This window comes from Cibotium barometz, chromosome 12 (assembly GCF_041138505.1).
Source record: "Cibotium barometz isolate CiBa-2024 chromosome 12, ASM4113850v1, whole genome shotgun sequence".
Lineage (NCBI taxonomy): Eukaryota > Viridiplantae > Streptophyta > Polypodiopsida > Cyatheales > Cibotiaceae > Cibotium > Cibotium barometz.
This window is the reverse complement of record NC_141057.1, coordinates 43,917,352-43,939,595: the sequence shown is the minus strand read 5'-3', so window position 1 is coordinate 43,939,595 and position 22,244 is coordinate 43,917,352. Positions and strand designations below refer to the sequence as shown.

The 22,244-nt window shown below is 46.0% G+C and overlaps 3 protein-coding genes across 4 annotated transcripts in view; 1 reads left to right on the top strand and 2 right to left on the bottom strand.

Annotated features, from left to right (window-relative positions):
- Positions 1-22,244, bottom strand: part of ABCB25 (ABC transporter of the mitochondrion 3) — a 167,020-nt gene that overhangs the window by 5,682 nt on the left and 139,094 nt on the right. For both annotated transcript variants that reach the window (XM_086806530.1, XM_086806529.1), the window contains exons 11-16: positions 13,928-14,044; positions 13,728-13,813; positions 7,874-7,962; positions 6,478-6,533; positions 6,222-6,302; positions 5,957-6,022 (exon numbers count right to left, since the gene is read on the bottom strand). In XM_086806530.1, coding sequence (XP_086662656.1) covers positions 5,957-6,022; positions 6,222-6,302; positions 6,478-6,533; positions 7,874-7,962; positions 13,728-13,813; positions 13,928-14,044 — 495 coding nt within the window. The remainder of the gene's footprint in view (positions 1-5,956; positions 6,023-6,221; positions 6,303-6,477; positions 6,534-7,873; positions 7,963-13,727; positions 13,814-13,927; positions 14,045-22,244) is intronic.
- On the bottom strand, positions 4,363-5,407 carry LOC147633453 (uncharacterized). The gene has a single exon (XM_086805853.1). It carries the CDS (start codon positions 5,293-5,295, stop codon positions 4,450-4,452), a length of 846 nt encoding a protein of 281 aa, XP_086661979.1. The 5' UTR covers positions 5,296-5,407; the 3' UTR covers positions 4,363-4,449.
- On the top strand, positions 15,482-16,698 carry LOC147633452 (uncharacterized). Its single transcript, XM_086805852.1, has 3 exons — positions 15,482-15,666; positions 15,759-15,920; positions 16,013-16,698. Exons 1-3 carry the CDS (start codon positions 15,514-15,516, stop codon positions 16,466-16,468), a joined length of 771 nt encoding a protein of 256 aa, XP_086661978.1. The 5' UTR covers positions 15,482-15,513; the 3' UTR covers positions 16,469-16,698.

Genomic DNA, 22,244 nt, shown 5'->3' with positions numbered 1-22,244 from the left:
GCACAGTCCCTTTCTTAGAGATAGAGGTAGCGAGTTAACTTGGCATTACAAAACACCTATGTGTCCCCTCCTCCCCCCCACAACATTGTATGAGATAGCCTTCTCCTCCTAGAGCAGCTCGCCAGAGGAGAAGTGCATCCTCCCTCTTTGATCATCTTGACTAGTGTTTCCCTTGGGGGATGGATTTGTACTTAGCCATTTTGGCTGTTTCTTGGTAACTAATAGAAGGATCTTTTTCTTGGAAAAAAAAAGGTTTGCATTCCTAACACTGAAGCATCAAATACAGATTGCTAATATGCAAAACACAACGTGCAAGCGCAAAAAAAAAAAAGAGTAAGTTTTGAAAAAAAAAAGTAGCGTGGTGCTGATGACGGACATGGCATTGACAGGTGGCAGGAAAACAACGCAAGGTCACCTTATAGGCTTGGAATGATGGGACTAGCTTTTGGAAAGCAAAAGATTAAAAGCTTTTTAAAAACTAGTCCCATCATTCTAAGCAAAAGACGAGCTTTAAAAAGCAAAAGATTGCGGAAGGAAACAGGTGAGATAGTTGATCATTACAACAAGAAATTTTGGGATGCATATCTCAAGATTACTCCTTTTAAAGAGATTTCTGAGAAGTCTAAGTTAAGAAAGTATTGGGCTGGTTTGCATGACAACATTTGAGATTTTGTGACTGTATGCCCGAATGATACCATCCAAGGTTTGATGCATTCAGCTTCAGTTTGCTGCCAGGGTCTACATGGTAGATGAACCAAAGAAAAAGACAAGTATTGGAGATCAAAAGTCTTCGGTACTTGAGAAGCGTGAGAACTCCAAGAATAGGTTTTAGTCTATGAAGCCGAGGGGTATTCCAAACTCGTACAAAGGAAAGCACAACTTGACCAATGAGCAAACAAAGGTCTACCGCAAGGAAGGGAAATGCTTTAAATGCTTTAAATGCTTTAGATGTCCGGATCGTCCTAGGGACCTCGAGAGCAAGTTCAAGGACAAGTCTAAAGCCAGTAGCTGGTGGGATTCCCGATGTATTGGGAAACACTTAAGAACTTGAGGCTAGAGAGTTATGCCTCTCTTGGGGTGAAGTGCAGGACAAGAATGCTCTAGTGTTGTTTGACATGGGAGCCACAGATAATTTCATTTCCATAGAGCTTGCGAAATTGTTGGGTATCAAACCCGAGGAGATGGGACTGGCCTTGCATGCGGAACAAGTGTTTCATGGTGATGCAGTGGCAATAATGCCTATCATCGGTAAGTTGAGGATTCATGTCTAGGGTTATGTGGACTATGATGATTTCTATATTTCACCTTTGAAGCACTCGGATGTTATCTTGGGGATGCCATGGTTCCATGGAAGAGTACTATCATCCAAATTCCCGAGAGGACTATTTCTTTTAAGCATAAGAATAAGGATATCACTATTGTAGCAAAGAAGAAGGGAGATACCATCCCTATTGTATCCTATGTATCTATTTCCAAAGCAATAAAAACTTCCATCTTCGCTTATATGATCTTTGTAAAGGATAAGAGACTACAGTTTCTAGAGGGATATAAGGATTGATTGCTTCACGGATGTTATTCTAGAAGAGTTGCCTCCTAAGCAACCAGAGGATCATGTGATAGAGTTGATTCCAGGGAGTTCACCCCCAAATCAACCTCCTTACCATGTGAGTGCACTACAACAAGAAGAGATTATGACACAAGTATATGACTTGCTATCAAAGGGGTTAATACGGCCTAGTTCTTTACAAAGCCTTAACAAGATTACAATCAAGAATTGGTTTCCTATACTCAGGATTGATATATTGGATCAGCTGGAAGGTGCATCATTCTTTAGGTCGATTGACTTGAAGAGTGGCTATCATCACATACGGATCCAGCCGCAAGATATTCACAAGACTACCTTCCGTACCACTTTTGGATTGTATGAGTATTTGGTGATGCCTTTTGGACTCTCAAATGCTCTGGCTACCTTCAACCACATGATGGATCCGATCTTTAGACCACATCAGAAGTATGCAGCTACTTTCTTTGATGACATCATTGTGTTTTCCAAGACCGAAGAGGAACACAAAAAGCATTTACCTAAGGTATTTCAGGAGTTGTAGGAGCACAAGTTATTCATCAATGGAAAGAAGAGTGACTTTTTCTAAGAAGAAATACATTACCTTGGACATACAGTGTCCAAGGAAGGAGTGCGGATGGATCCAACAAAGCTTGAGGTCATCAAGAATTGGCCAGAATTGAAATCCGTACATGAGGTGCATAGTTTCTTGGGGTTATGCTCCTATTATAGGAGGTTCATTAGAAACTTTGCCACCATTGCCACTCCATTGCATGATCTAACCAAGAAGAAAGTAGTATTCAGATGGGGTGAGCGTCAAAGACATGCCTTCAACTTATTGAAGCAGAAGCTTACTATTGGACCGGTATTGGTCATTCCAGACCTAGTGAAACCTTTTGTGGTGGAATGTGATGCAAGTGGGGATTGTCTAGGGGCAGTTTTGCAACAAGAAGGGCATGTGGTGCCATAATACCCCAAATGAGCTCCCATGGAACCCCCAAGTCTTGCAGCCTGCGCATCAGTCTAGCTCTGGGCACTGTGTCAAAGGCCTTGCGGAAATCCACAAAGCCACAGTAGATCCTCCTCCCATGTGCTCTGCCCTCCTCAATGATAGCCCTGAGGGTAAAGATATGATCCAAAGTAGAGAATCTCCTCCTGAAACCGGCCTGTCCCTGAGCTCGGACCCCTTGTCTCTCTGCCCATCTGCTCAACTCCTGCTCAAGAATAGAGGCATATAGCTTGGCCAGCGAGTGACCAACCATAATGGTGCGGTAGTTAGTCGGCAGGCTCGGATCTCCAGACTTGAGTACCGACACAATCGTGGAAGTACTCCAAGTCCCAGGAAATCCCTCACACATGGCTCTATTAAACATGAGAGCTAGCAAGTCTACAATCATATCTCTAGCATGCATGAAATGCTCGGCTACAATGCCCTCATGATCCTGTGCCCTCCCTGTATGCAATCTATTGATAGCCCTCCTCACCATCTCTGTTGTGAAGAAGGTAGAAGTGGGTGGACAAGGCTCTGGAGGGTTTGGTAGTGGTGGCTGCCATGGTACTGTGTAGAGGGAGGCTGCATACTCGCCCCATGTATCTGGAGAGGTAATGGCCGGAGGCGGGGGTGCTCTCTAAGCAATCTCCAGGCCTCCCTAGAATCCTGACTCAAAAACAACTGATAGATGTCTCTCTCCAGCCGAGCTGCTCTCTTCTTCCGCCGAATGAAGGATCGGAAGATGATGCGTGACTGTCTATATGTAGTAACACCTGTGGCCACCTCTCTCTGTAGTCGGGCTCTGAGCTCCCTACAGTCATCATCATACCAACTATTCTGGGGCATGCTCCCAGGACGTGGTTGTACTGTGGGCTGCGTGTGTGGGAAGGCCGTCGCTGCAGCTGTATGTAAAGCCTCTGTCAGGATCTGTGTGAGCTCTGCTAATGGCCTCTGTGGATCCTCTGCACTCAACAAGCTGTAGATCTCTGTGGTGTATACTCCATCAGTCTGTCTACAGAAGGTATATCTCGGGTGATAGGAGGATTGCCCAACCTGGCGGGTACTGTAGTGGAAATCCACCGTAAAGGAGAGAAGTGCATGATCCACCGTAACTCCGATGGGCCTGGGGCCAATCACAAAATCCAAGATACTCGGGATGAAGGTTGGCGAGGCTAGAACATAATCCACTGTGCTGGCCCCATGTCTGTGTGGAAAGCAAGTAAAGCCACTGGCAAGTGGATACCTCTCTAGGCCATTTAAAATGGCCAGCCCATGTGCAGTCCCCATCTCCAAGAGGTATCTCCCATACTCAGTACACTCCACCTCATCCTCTGATCTCCGAGTCAAACACATCTCCTCCACATCTATCTCTCTCAACATCTCCTCCGAAGTGTCAAAGGAGGTCTGGTAGCCGTTCGAGCATTAAAGTCCCCAAATATGATAACATCTCCCTCCCTGGAGAACTCCCATATGTCCTAATCTAGAATCATATATGGAGATTGACCCTTGGGCGCTGCATATGAGATGTGCTCGGTGGAAAGTAACATATAGCAATGTATAGGGGTCTACCCTCATCTGCCCTCACTCTGACCCACATGTACCTCGCGCTCTCATCACGACGCATAACATGGATGAGTGGCTGAAGCTCCTCTCTAAAAAGAACTGCAACTCCTCCAGATCCGCGACCACCATGCTTCGAACGGGCCTCCTGTCTACAAGTCGTCTCCCATCTGTATCCTGCCACTCTCAGTAATGTGCCTGGGGCCTGATGTGTCTCCGAGTAGAAGATGACGTCCCTATCTCTGAAGCTGTCCTCAAAGGCCCCCACATCCAGTCTCAATGCTCCGTTGCAGTTCCATACTGCAAGTCTCAAACTGGTCCCATAGGTCTCGCACCGTCAGGTGGTGCGTCTCTCTAGTATCACCACTCTGCCTCCTCTGTAAAATGCTAGCTTCCCTTTTTCTTTGGCTGCCCTAATCTCCAGCATGCACTCCCTCATATGTGCTAGCTGTGCCAAGGTGAGGTCATCTCCTAAAAAGATGCCCGTTTTCTTAAGGGCGGAGTGCTTGGCCAAGAAATCCTTCTTGGCCTCCAAGGTGGAAAAGCGTAAAATGAGAGCTCTCCCCTTCGAGCTCTCTCCTCCATTCTTGTCTTTCTTGTCCACTCTCCAAGCCCCCGTGTGTGTAGGCCTCGAAATGCCCATGCGTGTGTATAATAAGTCTTTGGCTTCCTCCTCTACATTGTCACCGTCCTTAAGCCCCGTGATCCGCACATGAAGTTCCCTTGTCTTTCTTCTTTGTTCCTCCTCAATGGTTAGGTTGATAATCTTCGAGGTAGATGTGCTTTCGGCCTCCTTGTTCTTACCTTTCTTGACCACTTCTATCCATTTCTCCGTTTCATCTACTTGTTTTTGCGTCTTCGTGAGCACCTCCACCCACGAGGAGGTCTCCCGGGCCTTCTTTTCTTCTCCCTCTTGAAGTGTTCTCACTTGGGCCTTGATGGTGTTTAGCTCCTCCATCATGACAGGCTGAATTTCACCTTCCTCGAGCTTATGTTGAGCACATGCTTCTTCTATCTCTATCTTGAGATTTGCGATCTCTGCATCTTGGGCTGCTATCCGCGCTTCAAGTTTCTTGACTTTGTCAAGAAGGCTCCGGTTGACCATATTAATTGCATTGTCCGTCTCTTTCTTGTGTTGTTGGATGGCTGCCTTGATCAGGTCTTCAATGTCAATCCTCTCCATCTTGTCTTGGGCTGAAAAAGGCTGGTTTCGGGTTAAAAATTAATTAACCCTTGGCCATAGGAAGAGCGCTGTGCGTGTCTGCAGCGCTTCCCACAGAGAGAGAGAGAGAGAGAGAGAGAGAGGCCAAAGGCAGCTACATGAGAGAGTGAAGGAGGCGAGGCGAAGGAAGCGAAGTGAGAGAGAGACAGAGAGTCAGCAGGCGGGAGAGGGAGGCGACCCAGGTTTGAAGAGAGAGAGGGAGGCGACAGAGGTTCGAAGAGAGATAGAGGCGGGGCAGCAGGCAGGAGGGAGGCGACACAGGTTCGAAGAGAGAGGGAGGCGACAGAGGTCAGCAGGCGGGAGGCGACAGGTTCGAAGAGAGAGAGGGAGGCGATAGGTTCGAAGAGAGAGAAAGTTGGGTGACTGTGTGGCTGCAGGTGGGAGAGAGGGCAGCAGGCGGGAGGCAACAGGTTCAAAGAGAGAGAGGGGGAGGCGACAGCTTCGAAGAGAGAGAGAGTTGGGAGGGAGGCGACAGGTTCGAAGAGAGAGAGAGAGAGAGAGAGAGAGAGAGAGAGTTGTATTAACGTCTACAATAACCTATCAGACCAAAAGGTTATATCATGTCCATGAAATACATCATCATGGAGAGAGAGTTGATCAATTAGTTAGGAAAACAGTGAACCTCTTCTTTGGTGGCCGACAGCCGTCCATAATGGATGTTGTAAAAAATCGAGTCATTAAACAATACCTGCATAAACCCCCACATTTTTAAAAAATTTGGACAAAACAATTGAGGTTATCCAACAAAATTGTGCGAGTACAGAAAGGAAGGATGCAACAAGAATTATAACTCCTTTCTAAATTACCGTTTCCTGGGGGATGACTGCAAAATTGTGCAATGCAGAAAGGAAGGATGCAACAAAAAAAATAATTCCTATCCAAATTACCGTGTCCTGGGGGACGACTGCAATAGAACTTCGTAAACTTTGTAAACTCACATCCTTTATATCCTGCCCATCTAGTTTGACCTGCAAGGGGGAGGGAAGGGGTGGGGTTTACATCAGATAATAAACAATCAACTACCATATTTTCTGTTGCCTCAACAGGTGTGGCATTATAGAGTTTCATTAATTCTAACATTTCGTTTTACCCTGCACCCATGAAAGAGAAAAAGGTACAGACATAATGTTCAGAAACACTTACCGCTCCAGACTGACAGTCATACAATCGATATATAAGCCTCAAAATTGTGGACTTCCCTGATCAAGAGACAAAAAACAAACCTTCTTTACCACTAACAGACTCAGCCAAAACGTATACAACATGATCCACAACGCATTACTGACCAAGGTAAAATTGATTACAAGTATTGTCAGTAATGCTGGTCCAACAGGTTAAGGGGTTCCTTCACTTTGGAGTAAGGTACATACGGTAGGTGTAGGTACCATATGTACACACCGTTCACTGCCTTTTTTATATGTAAACATACATGCATTAATACATTACAAACATCACCTATATTACATACATACATACATACACAAGGACACGTGTTGTACAAAAATAGTTTTCACTTTAAAGTATTCACATAATACACCCATTTGCTATATATACATGATAGTAGGATCCTTATTTTGAAAACTTGAGTAGATACTGAAAGACAGGATGCAAGCAGGAAGCACCAGACACAGACATGTAAGTTCTAGCTGCCTGAGTCTAATCATCAATCAACCTCATGTAACTGTGCCAAAGGCGTGGTGAAAATCACAAAGCAACAATATAACTTCTTCCCTCTGTGTTTGGCTTCCTTATTGATGGACCTAATTGTACAAAAATAATGAGATTGTATGACTCGTGCATCTGCTGTGGAGATGCCCAGAAGTTGATGGCTTTCCTGGAGCAGTTTTGCATGCACCGGGCTGATGGTCAACATGCAAAGTGCTAACATCGTGCTGGAAGGGCCACTCATGACTAGCCCATAGAGGTGGTGAACATCTTCATGTACCTCATAAAAAAGTGTACCTTATAGCCACAAATAGCACCAGGGTGTGGTGCCTAGGCTAGAGGCACAGAAACAGGCATACTATCCTTTTGAAATTAGGTACAACATCCAACAAAGATAATGCCATGGGATTGTGGGTGGAATCTTGGCCCCACCACTTGAATGGCTGATGCCAACAGCATTTAGAAATCAGAAGAAAAATACTATGGAGTCAAAATCCAAGGTCCCTACTTGATTAATGAAGGCTGACTATCAAGGTCCTACGAATGCAATACATACTCAAACTCTCGGGCATACACTTGGCCAGGCTGCGAAAAACTGCATGGCAAGCGAGCTCTAAAGTGTAGAAAACACCTGAGCCTTACATCTTAATGAAACAAAAACCAGAACACAGCGCACAACACAACCAATCCCACAAAATGGCATTCGCACAGTTGCCACCATTTGGCTGAGCGAAGGCCATAAGAAAACCTTCTTAAATTATGTTCTACATGGGTTTTTACTAAACCTCACAAAGGTGTCACAAAAAAGGCGCTAAAACAATCAAAACATTAGTTGGAAAACCAAAACACAATCGAGTTTAGCTGAGCGACTTACCACTCCCACTAGTACCCACAACAGCAACACTTTTACCACCAGGTACTTCAAAGGAGGTACCATTCAAGACTGGCCTGCCCTTGACATACCTGGTTTTTTCACAATAAAAGGTCAGTACATGTAAATGGGTTCTTCAAGCATTAGACTACAAAATCCCAGTAGATAAAACTAGATATTTAATAGTGATTGTTTGTAAGCCATGAAATAATTTCACTTCTAATAGCCCCCAAAATACATTTCAGCTGTTTCAGGCCCTTCCCCGTTTCCAAAATGGTCCGTTTTAGGCATTCCAGCTATTTCCCCTTAGCCGGTTCCCTGACAACGAGTGTGGCCCGGCCACCCCCTTTCCTCCAAAACCTCCCATTTTAGGTTAAATGTAGGTTAGCAACTTACAGTCTTCAATGTCTCTTCTCAATCACCTTCTTTCTTCTCCAATTCCTTTCTTTCCTCAACTTTCATGACTATGTAGAGCCTTTGGGTCTTTTGTAGACGTTCATATTACTCTCTCTCTCTCTCTCTCTCTCTGGTCCCACTGTATATCATATGGCTCGGATTTGACATTCCACGCTCATAGCTCTCGTCTTTGTTTTCTTTTGTACCATGATGAGATTACATGGACACTATTGTATCACTTTTGGTCTCATAGACCCACTGGGTCTTTTGAAGATGTTTAATATAACTTTCTTTCTTTCTTTCTATCTCTCTCTCCCACACACACATACACACACAACCTATACAACATCCCAAATCACTCTCCTCAGCCCCCCGAGCCCCCCGCACGCCGCACCTAGTGGCCCCCGATTTATCCCACATCCCCCACCCTACCTCCGCCAGCCTTTTCACCACTGCCAATGTCACCAAAGCACAGTTAACGCTAAAAAATGGAAGAAGCAAGGGCAACGAGGAACTCCACATGGAGCACTTTGCACATGGATCCACCACCTTGGCCCCTATTCTTGTGCAGACCTTCAATAGGGCTTTGTGCGAAGGCCTGCCTCCCCTCTTGGACCACAAACACCATCGTCCCCATCCACAAGGGAGGAGACCCCATAAACCCCAGTAACTATCGGACTACCATGATTGGCCATACCTTGGCCAAGATCTATGGGGCTGTATTCGAAGCACAGATTGGCACTCTAGCAGAGAGGCAGAGGTAGAGAGCACCAAGATGAGCAAGCTTTGGGAGGAGCTCAATTCAGTTGCAGAGAGACAAGGATACAAAGCCTTGGGACAGGCAGGCTTTTGGAGGCTTCACATATACAATAGATCCACTGGATATAGTTACGTGTATATTTGGGGGCTAATTTCACCAGTCCTCTTTTCACCATGCACGTAGGAGCCCATGTCAAATTGATGACAGGATTTGCAGCTTTAGCCCTTCTTGAGAGACAATCCTTCCAGACACACTTTTAGGAGCCTAGTACTATGACATGGTTATTTGACACCTTGGTGACGTCGGCAGCGATGTATGGGACCCCTATTCAGGAATCACATATGGGAGAGGGGGATTGAGAGACTTCTACTTATAATGTTCTCACGCATGATCTGGAGAAAACCATCAATGCCTTGTTCTCTTGCAAAGTTTGGAGTAGCACCATTCATAGTGGATGGCCTCTTCATTTTCAAGATTTTCAATGTAGCTATTTGGCCCTCCTAGCTCTTTTCACATGATGGAATACATGCCTGGACACTAGACAGGTTGATGAAAGCATGGGAACAGGGACTATTAAGTTGGCACAAGGAAAAGCAAAAGAAAAGCAAAAAAGTCAAACTGAGTTGACTGCGAGCCAAGGGCACCATTGGAAAGAGGAGACTGAGCTGGATCAAAAAGCTAAAAGATGCTTTTCCAAAAAGCAATTCTAGGGCCAAATAGCAAGGCCTTAAAGCTAGAAAAGGAAAATTCAAGAACTTTGATAAAAGATGAGTAATATTTTTTAATTATTATGAAAAGACTAAAGCAAAGCAAAAAGCATTGCTTTTGGCAAAAAGCAAGGCCCTCCTCAAGTATAAAAGAAGCTTCAGTCCCTCTTAAGGACAATCAAGCGTGTGGAGACCTTCAAGAGCAAGGAGATCATCTTCATCCTCATCATCCTCTCCTCCCGCCAATTTGTTGGGTTGCGCCTCCATCTGCCGCTGGCCTCTTCTCTCGGCTGAGAGATTCTTGTGGGTCATCCCCATGGTGTGCTCGACATCAGAGATCTTGTGCCTCGACATTGACTCCGACCCAGATTTCTACATTGACAAACTTGTTTGACTTGGTATTCATTGATTGTATTGGTCCTAGATTGATAAGGCCCATGGATTGTTCTTGAATAAATTCCTGAAAGGGAGCGGGGCCTATTCCCCGCTCAGTGTGGTGTACGGTGCAAAGTTCCCTAACCCTTTTCTCTCTGTCCCTCTCTCTATCTTCTCACTCTATATTTATCTCTTGGATACGTGGTTGAATCTGTCACGACATGCCCCACTGAGCTTACATTAAACTTAGGCACTATGTCGTACTTGTCCTCGGCCTACAACAACTCTTCCCAGAAAACTCTCTAAAATCCACCCATGGCATGGCTTCACGCATAACCTTTCAACCACGTAAGGGGTTTTCCTATCAAGAACCCCTCTACCATTTGTATTTTCTTGTCCTCAGGGAAAGGATGAGGCTCAAAATGTGTCCTCCAACTGTGCAGCCAAGAGTCAACTATCTCTTGAGTCCTCCTTTTTCTCCCCCGTGCATGGCTCCGGAGTAAAAGAGGTGCATGCTGTCCCATCTTGTACCACGACACATAGATGTCTCTCCACGGGTAATGCATATCGAGAGCCTCTTCCAAGTCCTACATTCACCCATCTTGGAGGTTCTTGATGGATGATGATGATGATCCCTGTCCTCCTTTTTCTCCCCCGTGTACGGCTCCGGAGTAAAAGAGGTGCATGCTGTCCCATCTTGTACCACGACACATAGATGTCTCTCCACGGGTAATGCATATCGAGAGCCTCTTCCAAGTCCTACATTCACCCATCTTGGAGGTTCTTGATGGATGATGATGATGATCCCTCCCTACTCTTATCCTCATTGTCCCCACATGAGCCAATGATATATTTATCGTACCCACATGAGCCCATGATGTATCTCTATCTTGTATTCACTTTCTATCAAGACATAGATAGCAAGATTTATATTAATTTGTTTTCAGTTTTCCATGATTCAACAATCTCATGGATTCTTTGTGCTACTTTTCGGACTCATAGACCCTTACGGTCTTTTGAAGACGTTAATATTGTTAGAAAAGGAAGTGTGGGTTTTGTGAATTTCCGCAAAGCTTTTGATACTCTACCCCGAGCCCGCCTCCTACATTGTGTACAGGAGATAGGAGTCCCATCTGACATGGTTTGGAGGATCATCGCCCTCTATGAGTCCGTCACTAGACAATTGAGAACCTCAGGAGATACATCGCAGGAGATTTCCAGCACTATTGGGGTGAAACAAGGCTGCCTTCTATCACCCACTCTTTTTGGCCTCTACATTGATGAGATCTCAAGCTTCATTGACGTGGTACTACACTAGCACGCGTATTGATCCCATACTACTTTATGCAGATGACACTGTCCTCCTCTCAGATTCAGCCAAGGGGCTTTAGAGACAGTTGAATGCCTTATAGGACTTCTGCACTTAGCAGGACCTCTCTGTTAACCTTGGTAAAACCATTGTGATGGTCTTCAATACTTCCTCACATCCAGATTGAGCTTCACATACAGAGAGGATCCAATGGAGATTGTCTCATCCTATGTCTACCTTGGTGTCACTTTCAATGACCACACGCTTCACCATGCTTCCCACAACACATGCCAGATTGACATGAGGATATGCAGCCGTGAGCTTACTTGAGTGGCAGTGCTTCTAGGCACATTTCTAGGAGCCCAGGATGAAGGGTTGGCTTTTTGACACCCTCGTCACACCAGCCTTGATGTATGGAGCAGCCTTATGGGCCAAATTTATCCGATGAGGATTGGCAGCCAGTTGAGAGGCCCCAGGTCATGATGTTGTCCCATATGCTCCGCAATAAACCATCAGTCCCACACTAGATTATCCACGAAGAGTTTGCTACAGTCCCGATGGTAGTGGATGCACTCTTCCAGACAGTGACATACCTCCATCGCATCAGTCACATGGATCCCCACAGGTACTCGAGGCTTGCACTGGAGTCCTCAAGATAGCTAGCACTTCAGGGACACTCTAGAGTATGGTATGCCTTAGTTTCCAATTGGTTCTCAGTATATGAGCTCCGCATGGACCGCCTACCACCCCTTCAGTACAATTTGGACTCCCCGTTTCTCCAACTCTCTCATGAAGATGACCACCGAGTTATCCGGTTAGATCTTCTTAGTCTCTACACTCATTGCACATGGATCACACCTCCGGAGCTCCCAACGAAGATGCACTTCTATAGAGATCACTTCCTCCCGCTCATTGAGGATGGATTCATCCAGCAGCCGGGCTACCTGAGTGTTCACATGTCCCATGCCATGTGGATTGCGATTGGCCACATACGGGTTTCATCCCACCACCTTAGAGTGGAGACAAGTAGAGCTAAGCGCATCTTCGAAGCTGGAACGCTCATACGAAGCCCCACACAGGAGAGGATCTGCCGATTATGCCACACAAAGGTTGAGACAGAGGAGCATTACATATGTTGTTGCCCAGCATACTATAAGATCCGCGGGAGGTTTCACTGTCTGTTTCGTAAGGAATTTGGTCCACTCTCCAGGATCATTGACTTCCGGGACCAGCATTGCCTAGGCCTCTTCCTGCTTGAGCTCCACAGACACAGGGACACTTTCTTAAGAGAGCTTCGACCCCAGCTATCCCACCCCATCCCTTGCTTGCCATACTACGGGAAGCTCATACGGAGACCCAGAGAGGAGAGGATCCGCCGATTATGACACACACACAAGTTGAGACACAGGAGCATTACACATGTCATTGCCCAACATACTATGAGATCCGCGAGAGGTTTCAATGTCTGTTTCGTGAGGAATTTGGCCCACTCTCCACGATCATTGACTTCCAAGACCAGCATTGCCTAGGCCTCTTCTTGCTTGAGCTCTGCAGACATAGGGACACTTTCTTGAGAGAGCTTCAGCCCCAGCCATCCCAATTCCCGCCCCCTCCCTTGCCAGCCAACCATCACCAGTTTCTTTCAGACCCAGGAGGTGGAGGACACCGATATAGTGGACCTTATGGACCCACCTCGAGCTGCTCCGGACCCACCTTGCCTGAGAGGAGTTACCTTAGACCAGGCCTCCACATTCCAACGTGCCCGACGCCGACACCCCCCCCCCAAACGTCGGCCACGATCCTCTTGTCAGCTCGAGATCCAGCACATGCTCCACTGCCATTGAGCTATCTTTCCATGTGACATAGCCGAGGGAGACCTCTCGGCCATACTCGTTAGCCTCATGCTTGATATTTTGGAGAGTGGTATACCATCTACTGCGGGCTGATGCTCCTCTCATGTTTCTATGTTCCTAGTATTCCATGATGAGTTTCCATGGACAGTTTTGTATCACCTCAGTGAGATAGCTATGTTTATGTTTTGTTTCTATTTATTTTCCATTCCATGATGAGATATGCCATAGACATTATTGTATCACTTTGGTCTCATAGGCCCATTGGGTCTTTACTAGACGCTTAATATGTATTTCTTTCTTTCTCTCTCATAACACTATTGTGACACTTTCTGGTCTCATAGACCATTTGGGCTTTGTAGACGTTCAATATAACTTTCTTTCTTCCTGTCTTTCTCCCCTTCCATCAAACGATGAGCTATTCAAACAATGAACACATGGGCAACGTGAAAATCCTTACGAGAACTTCACATTCTCGAACTTAATTGAACCGTCATGCAAATGCAAAGCTTTGGCATCAGCCTTCTCGAGAATGTTTGGCTTAAACTGCAAAAAAGAACAGCAAGAAGAATCAGAACATTAAGATTGTCTTTGTGTGATCCAATAATCACCCCCTATATTCCCCTTTTACAGCTTCCTTGTATAAATAAGAGGATGTACCTCAAGCAAGGAAAATAAAGCCTGCATATCTATGAGGCTTTGTCGCGTCTCCCGATAGACTGTTCCCAAAAAATTCAAAGGCATGGAGAGTTGGAAAAGTAGTCCATTCACCATGACCTATAGAACACACATGAACAAGCAAAGAGAACAATACTTGTTTAGCCAAATGCCAAAATCAACTAGACACAACTTATGACATAGTTGCATACAGTAACTCATACTTAGCCCCATATTTTGTACATTAATATTTTACTATATAGAATGTTCCAGTACTTGTACGCAACCGTACCAGCTTTAAAATCGTAGAATTCAAAATTTCGAGCTTCATTTGAGGATTTTACTAGCAGTTCTCTCTCATCAGCTTATGTGACATGACCCTGGCAAGCATGGGCAGGAACTCTATTTGGAGATTTACTTTATTTTTAAGCACACTCAGCACAAACAGGGTTATTCACTGATGCTAACTCTATTTGGACTGCACATTGATGAGCTTTCAGAGTTCATTGACAAGTTGAGGGATAAAAGATCACCGTTGGCTCGGAAAGTAGTGCCTATTTTTTTATATGCAGACAATATAGTCCTCATTTCAAATCCAGCAGATGGACTGCAGAGACAACTTGATGCATTAAATCAGCCCATTATGGCTCAAAACGGAAGCCCTGGGCTGGTCCAATGCAGGAAGATACCATATCTTTAGGAGATAGCTCAGAAAAGCAGCCAGGGGGGCAAGGACTTTGTTGCTAGATTGTCCGAACAGCTTAAGGCTACTTCTAGGCAAGAAGGATGATGCTTAAGGACCTCATGTATGTGAAGTGCCTGCAAATGGTTAATGCCAAGGAAGAAAAAGCCTCAACAATATAACGCTGTATGTGCAGGGTAACATGGGACAGCCCATCGAGCATAGGCGACTATGCAAAGCATGGAGGCCAACTCAAAACCAAACCACTTTATTTATGTTTGAGAAATGTTCCTTGGATAACTTTATCTCTACAAAGATGGCAACCCCAATAGCCCTAGACGTGCCTCGAATGGGAATGCCAATGAGGATGGTGTGCCTGTGATTGGCAAATTGCATGGACTTATATACGGCTACACAGAGCAATATAATTCATTGATCGCACCTTTGAAGGATGCGATGTTGATATCAGGTATGTCATCGCATACATGCATGAATTCCAGTAAGGATTGCAAGTTAAAGATCCTTTGTGCACAAAGAAAAAAACCATGTGATTAATGTAGGACTGCCATGAGAGAATTCCGATTGTTAGTCACCTTGAAACTTTTAACATAATTAAGAAAGACAGTTTCTTCATACTTGGTCTTTTATTAGAGATAAGAAAGGAAGTACTACATAGGATGCTTTTGACCAATAAAAGAATGGACTTCTGCATCAAAATCAAGATTGTCTTGCAAAAGTTCTTCCACATGAGCCTTCACCACAATACCCCAAGGATCATCGGAAAATTTTGATTCCGGGAATTTTACAACAAAATAAGTCAGTTTGCAAAGTAATAAGAGGAAATCCCAACACATGTAAATCTTGGATAAGGGGTTGATTGGACCAAGTAATTGAGGTTGATGCAGAGATGGTGAGTTTTATGAACAATCTAGGACCATCCTTTGCTAGAGCGGTGGTTTTGAGAGAGGAGGCGACGAAATTTCCTCTCACGTGGTGGCAGAGCTATGGAAGACAAGGTCTTCCAAAGCTGACTCATCTTGCTCTCCGAATCCTCTCGCAGGTACTCTTGACTCTTTCACATTGCATCCATCTTTAAAGTTTAATTCATTAAGGGTTTTGACTCCAAAATCGTATCGTGATTCGTGATCGTAGGATTGTTCTGCTGGTGCTTGTGAGCGCAATTGGAGCGCCTACTCCTTGGTTCACACGAAGATCCGCAATCGACTTAGTACCGCTCAGCTGGAGCGATTAGTGTATTGCCGAGCTAACATGAAGCTCGTGCGAGATTATCATGCTTTGCGGACACCCAAGCAGGTATATTTAACTGTCGTATGTCTTTTGACACATTTCAATATAATTAAGTCATTTCTTGTGGTTCTGACTTGTCGGATTTTGCTTTTCCACAGGCAGATCCGACCCGTGTGAAGATGGTGCCAACCTCTACTGAGGACGACATGGAGCAGCGTGTCAGAGACGAGCAGGCAGATATTATACGACTCCTTCATAGAGAGTTGGAGAGCATCGATCGCCATGTCACAAGGTCACGCGCACGGGCTTTGGCGATACCTTTGCGTGAGGAGGCTGCAGATTCAGAGAGCGCTAGACGGAGGAGCATTCGTCGGGGGAAGCTGCCTGTTCGTACGCAGCGGACTCGGGCGAATGAGGCTGTCACTCTCATTCTTACTCAGAGTGAGCCAGGAGATGATGATGTAGCACATGGATCTCATGATACATCTTTCACATCATCACATGTGACCGTGATGGCAGAGCCTGAGTATGATGACGAGGGCAATGTCCTGACAGATGGGGACTTGCTCTCTTCTGGTGCATCGTCATCATCATCATTTGATGAGGACTTTTGACTCTTAGATCACGTTTCATTGTGGAGTCTAGACTCTGGACTAGCCCTTATGGGCCTTTTGAGGACATTTCTATGATGTAGTGTTGCAGCTTGCTATGTAGTATGTGCATTGTATTCAGTTTGTTTTGATGCATTTGCAGCCTTTTAACATGGATGAGAGTCGAGACTTTTGTTGTGTAAACACTGATTCATCAGTTTATATAGAGCTAAGAGTGGTGATTGGTGATTGAAGATTGATCTCTGATTGAAAACTGGTTTTGGTATCTAATGTTTGATTTCTGAAGTAACAAGTTTTACAACGTGCGGCAAGGGTTTTGTGATTACTAATCAAATGCGTATTAGCAAAGACCTTATTAGATTGTCTTGTAGGTCTCTCTCACAGTATTTGGATCTTTTTATGTTTATTTTGATATGAAATGCCATGTAGATTGATATTTTTTACAATGGTACGTATTTTTATGTACACAAAAATTTTTTCTGTACGGAACAACGTACAAATACGTACAGTACCTACACATCAACTATGGTAGGAGCCGACCATGCAGGAGATAGACTCGGAAGAAATTGGCATTCAGCGAGCATCACAGGACAGGGGGACATTATAGCATCAGGGGGAGAGTTCCTCGTGTTGGGGACTACACATGGCTTAGCCATCTCCAACGGGATGTCCCGTTGGCCTTCTTCCGGAGCTCCTTCATGCTTCCCACATGGTGGAGGCTCGAGTACAATGGATTTCCTGATGGGATCTCCGGCTTTAGCCACATCCATACATACCTTCACCATTCCCACCCACCCCCTTGGAGCCGACCATGCCTATCTCTCCTTCAGTCTCAGCTTTTCCCGACCATCCTCACCACCACCACCCATCTCCCACTACACCCAGATTCATTTCCACTATGATGGGGACTCCACCAACTCGGACCATCCCTACCGACATCTAACATATGTAGACCCCAATCTCCCACTAGCCGACCTCACCTCTCAGCTCACCACAATCTTACACACCTTTGCCATACCCGCATTTCCAGCCACCAACCGATCTACCGCTAGACCCCCCACCGGCACCATGCCCCAGAACGATTGGTATGACAAGGAATGCCACACAACACGTGAGCGTCTCTTACGTGAGGTTGCAACTGGCCAAATCCGAGAGCGAGATGCTCAAAGGATTAACCAATACACAACCAGACGTAAGAAACGAGCACATGTTAAGGGCCAATACAAGGATTTATACCAATCTCTCAAAGGTGTGAACTGTACTAAGGGCTGGAAGAAAATCCGGGAGAAACACCCACCCACGCCCATCACATCTCCATCCACATGGCACACATGCACGATCCCTATATGAGGTACCAGATCAGCCCCCCATCCCACCACCATCACATCTACGTTCCATCACATCCACCTCCTTCACACCCGACATGGTAGCCCGAGCCATCTAGAGACTCAAAAACGGTAGATCGCAGGACCACAAGGGCCTCTTGGTAAAGCACATGTCCGATGCGGGGGAGACTCTGGCACCTCTCTTGGTCCATATGTTCAACCAGGCTCTTTCCAAAGGCTTCCAACCCGCCTGGATAGCCCATATCATCACACCCATCCACAAAAGCGGGGAGATCCCATGGACCCCACCAACTACATGACTTATGATTGGCCACACACTCGCCAAACTTTATGCGTCAGTACTTGAGCTTGAGCTCAACACACTAGCAGAGATACATGGGCACAGAGCATGAGGGCAGGCAGGCTTCCGCAGGTCATTCTCTACTCTGGAGCACATCTTCACCCTCCGAGCCATCATAGAGGATGCGAGAGCACGACACCAACGGGTTTACTATTGCTTTGCGGATTTGCACAAAGCGTTTGATACAGTGCCTCGAGCCAGACTACTCCAGAGACTCTAGGATTTAGGAATACCATTAGACATGATTTGGGGGATCATGGCATTATATGAGTCAGTCATACGGCGGGTGAGATGCCTAGGAGGATTATCAGAGGAGATCTCCAGTACCATTGGAGTGAAGGAAGGATGCCCACTGTCTCCCACTCTCTTTGGCCTCTACACCGACGAGATTTTGGCCTTGATTGATAGAGGAGGGGGAGGAGGTGTATCACTAGCAGGCATCCTTGTTTCCATACTACTTTATGCTGATGACATTGTGTTTATTGCAGATTCTCCAGAGGCTCTCCAGAAGCATCTTGACACGTTATAGGACTTTTGTGCATGGCGGGATTTCACAGTAAACCTTGGGAAAACCAATGTTATGGTCTTCAACACATCCCCTCTTTTCACATTTCGACTGAGTTTCACCTACATGTGCAGCTTAGTGGAGATTGCACTCATATGTATACTTGTTGGTCAAATTTACAAGACCAGTCTTCCCGATGAGCCATGCTCCAGAGGCTAGACTAATGCGAGGCTGTGCCTCTCTTGCTCTCATGGAGAGAGAATGCTTCCAAGCCCACTTCTAGTAGCCAAGAACCAACATGTGGCTATTTGACACCTTGGTCACTCCGGCATTGATGTATGGAGAACCCTTCTAGGCACATGACCTTACAGCGACCAAATGGCCGAGGATAGAGAGGTTAGGTCATGATGCTCTCCCGTATGATAGGTAGCAAACCATTGGTCCCACAAGATATTATCTTGGTAAAGTTTGCTGCAGCACCCATGGTAGTAGAGGCACTCTTCCAAACAGTCACATACATTCACAGGATCAGTGACATGCCCCCTCAAGACTCCCGAGGCTCGCCCTACAATCCTCCCAGCAGCTAGCAGCAGATAGGCATGACTATGCACCTGGTTCATGAGGCCGGGGCTCAGGATGGATCGCCTCCCCCCACTCTAGTATGACTTGGACTCCCCATTCATTAGGCTCTCTCAGGATGACAGGAACCGAGTGATTAAATATGATTTATTGGGACTATACATACAGGATACTTGGATCATAACACATGAGACACTCTCACACAAACGGCAATACTACATGGATACTTTCATGAGGCTTACAGAGGATGGTTTCATACTGAGGCCCAAATATCTTGTGTCATGGCCCTGTGAAAATGGAACAGCACAAGTGTGGGCATGGTGGTTGCTGAGTCAGAATATTGTATGATTCACATGGGGGGTGCCCGGACAGAGTTAAAGATGTGTGGACATCCCTAGGTGTGAAGGGGGGAACTAGAACATAAGAATTTTAATGTTTTATTAAAGTTGCCCCTAGGCCTTAGCGGCCCCTAGGGAACTTTAATAATAATTAAAGTTGGGGGGCCCTAGGATTATTATGGGGAGGGGGCCACTCCACTTTTGGAGTGTGTGCTTCTCTCTCCTCTCTCTCTCTCATCTTTTTGGGAAAAAGGAATCGTGGAGCATACATGCCCTTGTGGGGAAGCGTGGAAAAGCTGAAGGGAGCAAGTCGGCTGCTGCAGGTCTTTCTGGCTGCTGTGTTCTCTGAGCAAGCCAGCCGTACAGCCTTGTACGGACAGGCTGCAGGTTTTCTCTCCTGGTACAGGCTACGCACAGGAGTTGCTGCGGGCCTACCTCTCTGCTGGACAGGCTGCGCACAGGTTCTGGATAGGCTGCAGTTGCTGGTACAGACTGTGCAGACAAGTACAACTGCAGGTACAGCACTGTACGACTGCCGTACAGTGTACGGACAGTTCAGGTACAACAGTACTGCTGCTGGCGGCGCTGGACAGGTTCTGGACAGGCTGACTACACAGGTTCAGGCGTGTACAGGTGCTGGCTGCAGGCGGCGTATGCAAGGACAGCTTCTGGCACGTATCCCAAGGCAGTACAGACTGGTACAAGGCTGTTTTTCAGGACTGTACAGACAGGTACAGCACTGAGGTGGACACAAGGAGGAGGGTATAGACAAGTACATACACACGTGTGAAGCAGGGTTGTGGAAACAAGTGCCTGCAAGTACAGATTGGTACCGTTACTTTCTCCAGTGCAAATTCACGGGCTGAATTTGGTAAGCTCCGCATCTGTTCATCTATCTCTCTTTCTACTGCTTTATGTCTGTTGCAGATTTGAGCTATCTGGCCCCTTGTGAGAGGAGGGGTATGGCAGATTGACAAGGGTGGAGACAGAGGTTGAACAGTACATGTATGTATGAGCTGAGATGTTGAATCATGTGCTTGAGTTATGCCAGATGTATGCTCATGGCTGCCCTGCTTAGTGGTCTTGGCTGATCAGAGGGAGGCACAGTGTGTTGCTTTGAAACACAGATCTGTGTACGTGGATCCTCTGTGCTAAGAGGTATTGTGGGCCGTCAAATTGGACATACAGGTGTAATCTCTTGGCTGATTTTTGGTTGTACTCAGCCTTTCATACTTTTGGAATTGAATAAAGAAATACCGCAAGGGGCGCCAAGCTTTGGGGCCAACAGGTGTCGCTTTGTTTTCAGATTTGGGCACTCTAGCCCCAATCTTTTCTGTTTTCATATCTAGACTACAAGTGGACGGGTGACTGCTAGTCTACCGCACTCTGGTTTCTATCAGAGGCCGGTTTCAAGGTTCCGTCCCCGGGACCAATCATCAACTTTCTGAAGGGGGTGAGCTCGTGGTTGCTTTGAAGAAAGCCATCGCTGAAAATTCAGCAAACATGTCTGATACAGAGGATGAGTACTTCTATCATGAAGAGGAAGAGCAAGAGACTTCTCCTGAGAGAGATGTATCTGAGGATATTCATGCAGGAGAACAGGCTGCAGATGTTGAGCCTTATGAGGATGTAACACAGCCAGAGGATGTACATGGTAAAGAGGATGATGATGCTCAGTTCAAAGATCGTTTGGCTAGTGTTATGGATGTATTTATGCAGCTCACACAGAGTGAGAGATTTGCTGAATTTATGAGATCCCGCACAGAGCCCGAGAAAAAGAAGAAGAAGGTTCGTTCTAAGAATCTTCCACAGGGTCATAGTGGTGCCATCCCACAGGAACCATCTTTTGGCCAGTTTCCGAACATGCAGCATGCTTATGGTGCAAACTCTCAGAGTTCCTTCTATGGACAGCCACCTATTCCTCAGCAGAACATGCATCCAGGTTATTTTGGTGGTGGCTCGGTGTTCCGATCCATGACTGGGGGTTATCCTCAGGGAGGCATGGGTATGCACGGGCCTTTTGGAGCTAATTTTCAGCCTGGTATGCAGGGGAATATGTATGGTGGTATGCAGTCCGGTATGCAAGGAAATATGTTTGGCGGCATGCAACCTGGAATGCAAGGCAATATGTTTGGTGGTATGCAGCCAGGTATGCATAATGGAATGTTTGGAAACATGGCTGGAATGTATGGTATGCCTGGTATGGGAATGGGAAATGTTGACCCAATGATGGGTATGAATGTTGGGGGCAGCAATCTTGCGAAACCACTTCCATATGATAATCTAACGCCTATGGGAAAGGCGAAGGATTACAAGGAAGGGGGAGCTGCAGTGAAGTTTGATACATTCAGTGGGGCCAAAGATAAATTAAAAGCACTTATCTTTTTACAGCAGTTTGATGCTGCTTTTTCTGGTGGGAATTACACAGAGTCCTCTAAGGTGAGGAAAGCTGCCACTTTTCTCAAGGGCAATGCTTTGCAGTGGTGGTCTCCTCTTCTTTTGCAGGGCATAGCACCCACTACATGGGTCCAATTTAAACAGGTTTCTCTTCCTATGGCTCATATCTACATTTGAGGTGGATGTTATGACCGCATGGCACAAATTGGATGCTTCAAAGTGTGATAATTTGGAGGATTATAACAAGAAGTTTTGGGAAGCTTTACTCCCAGTG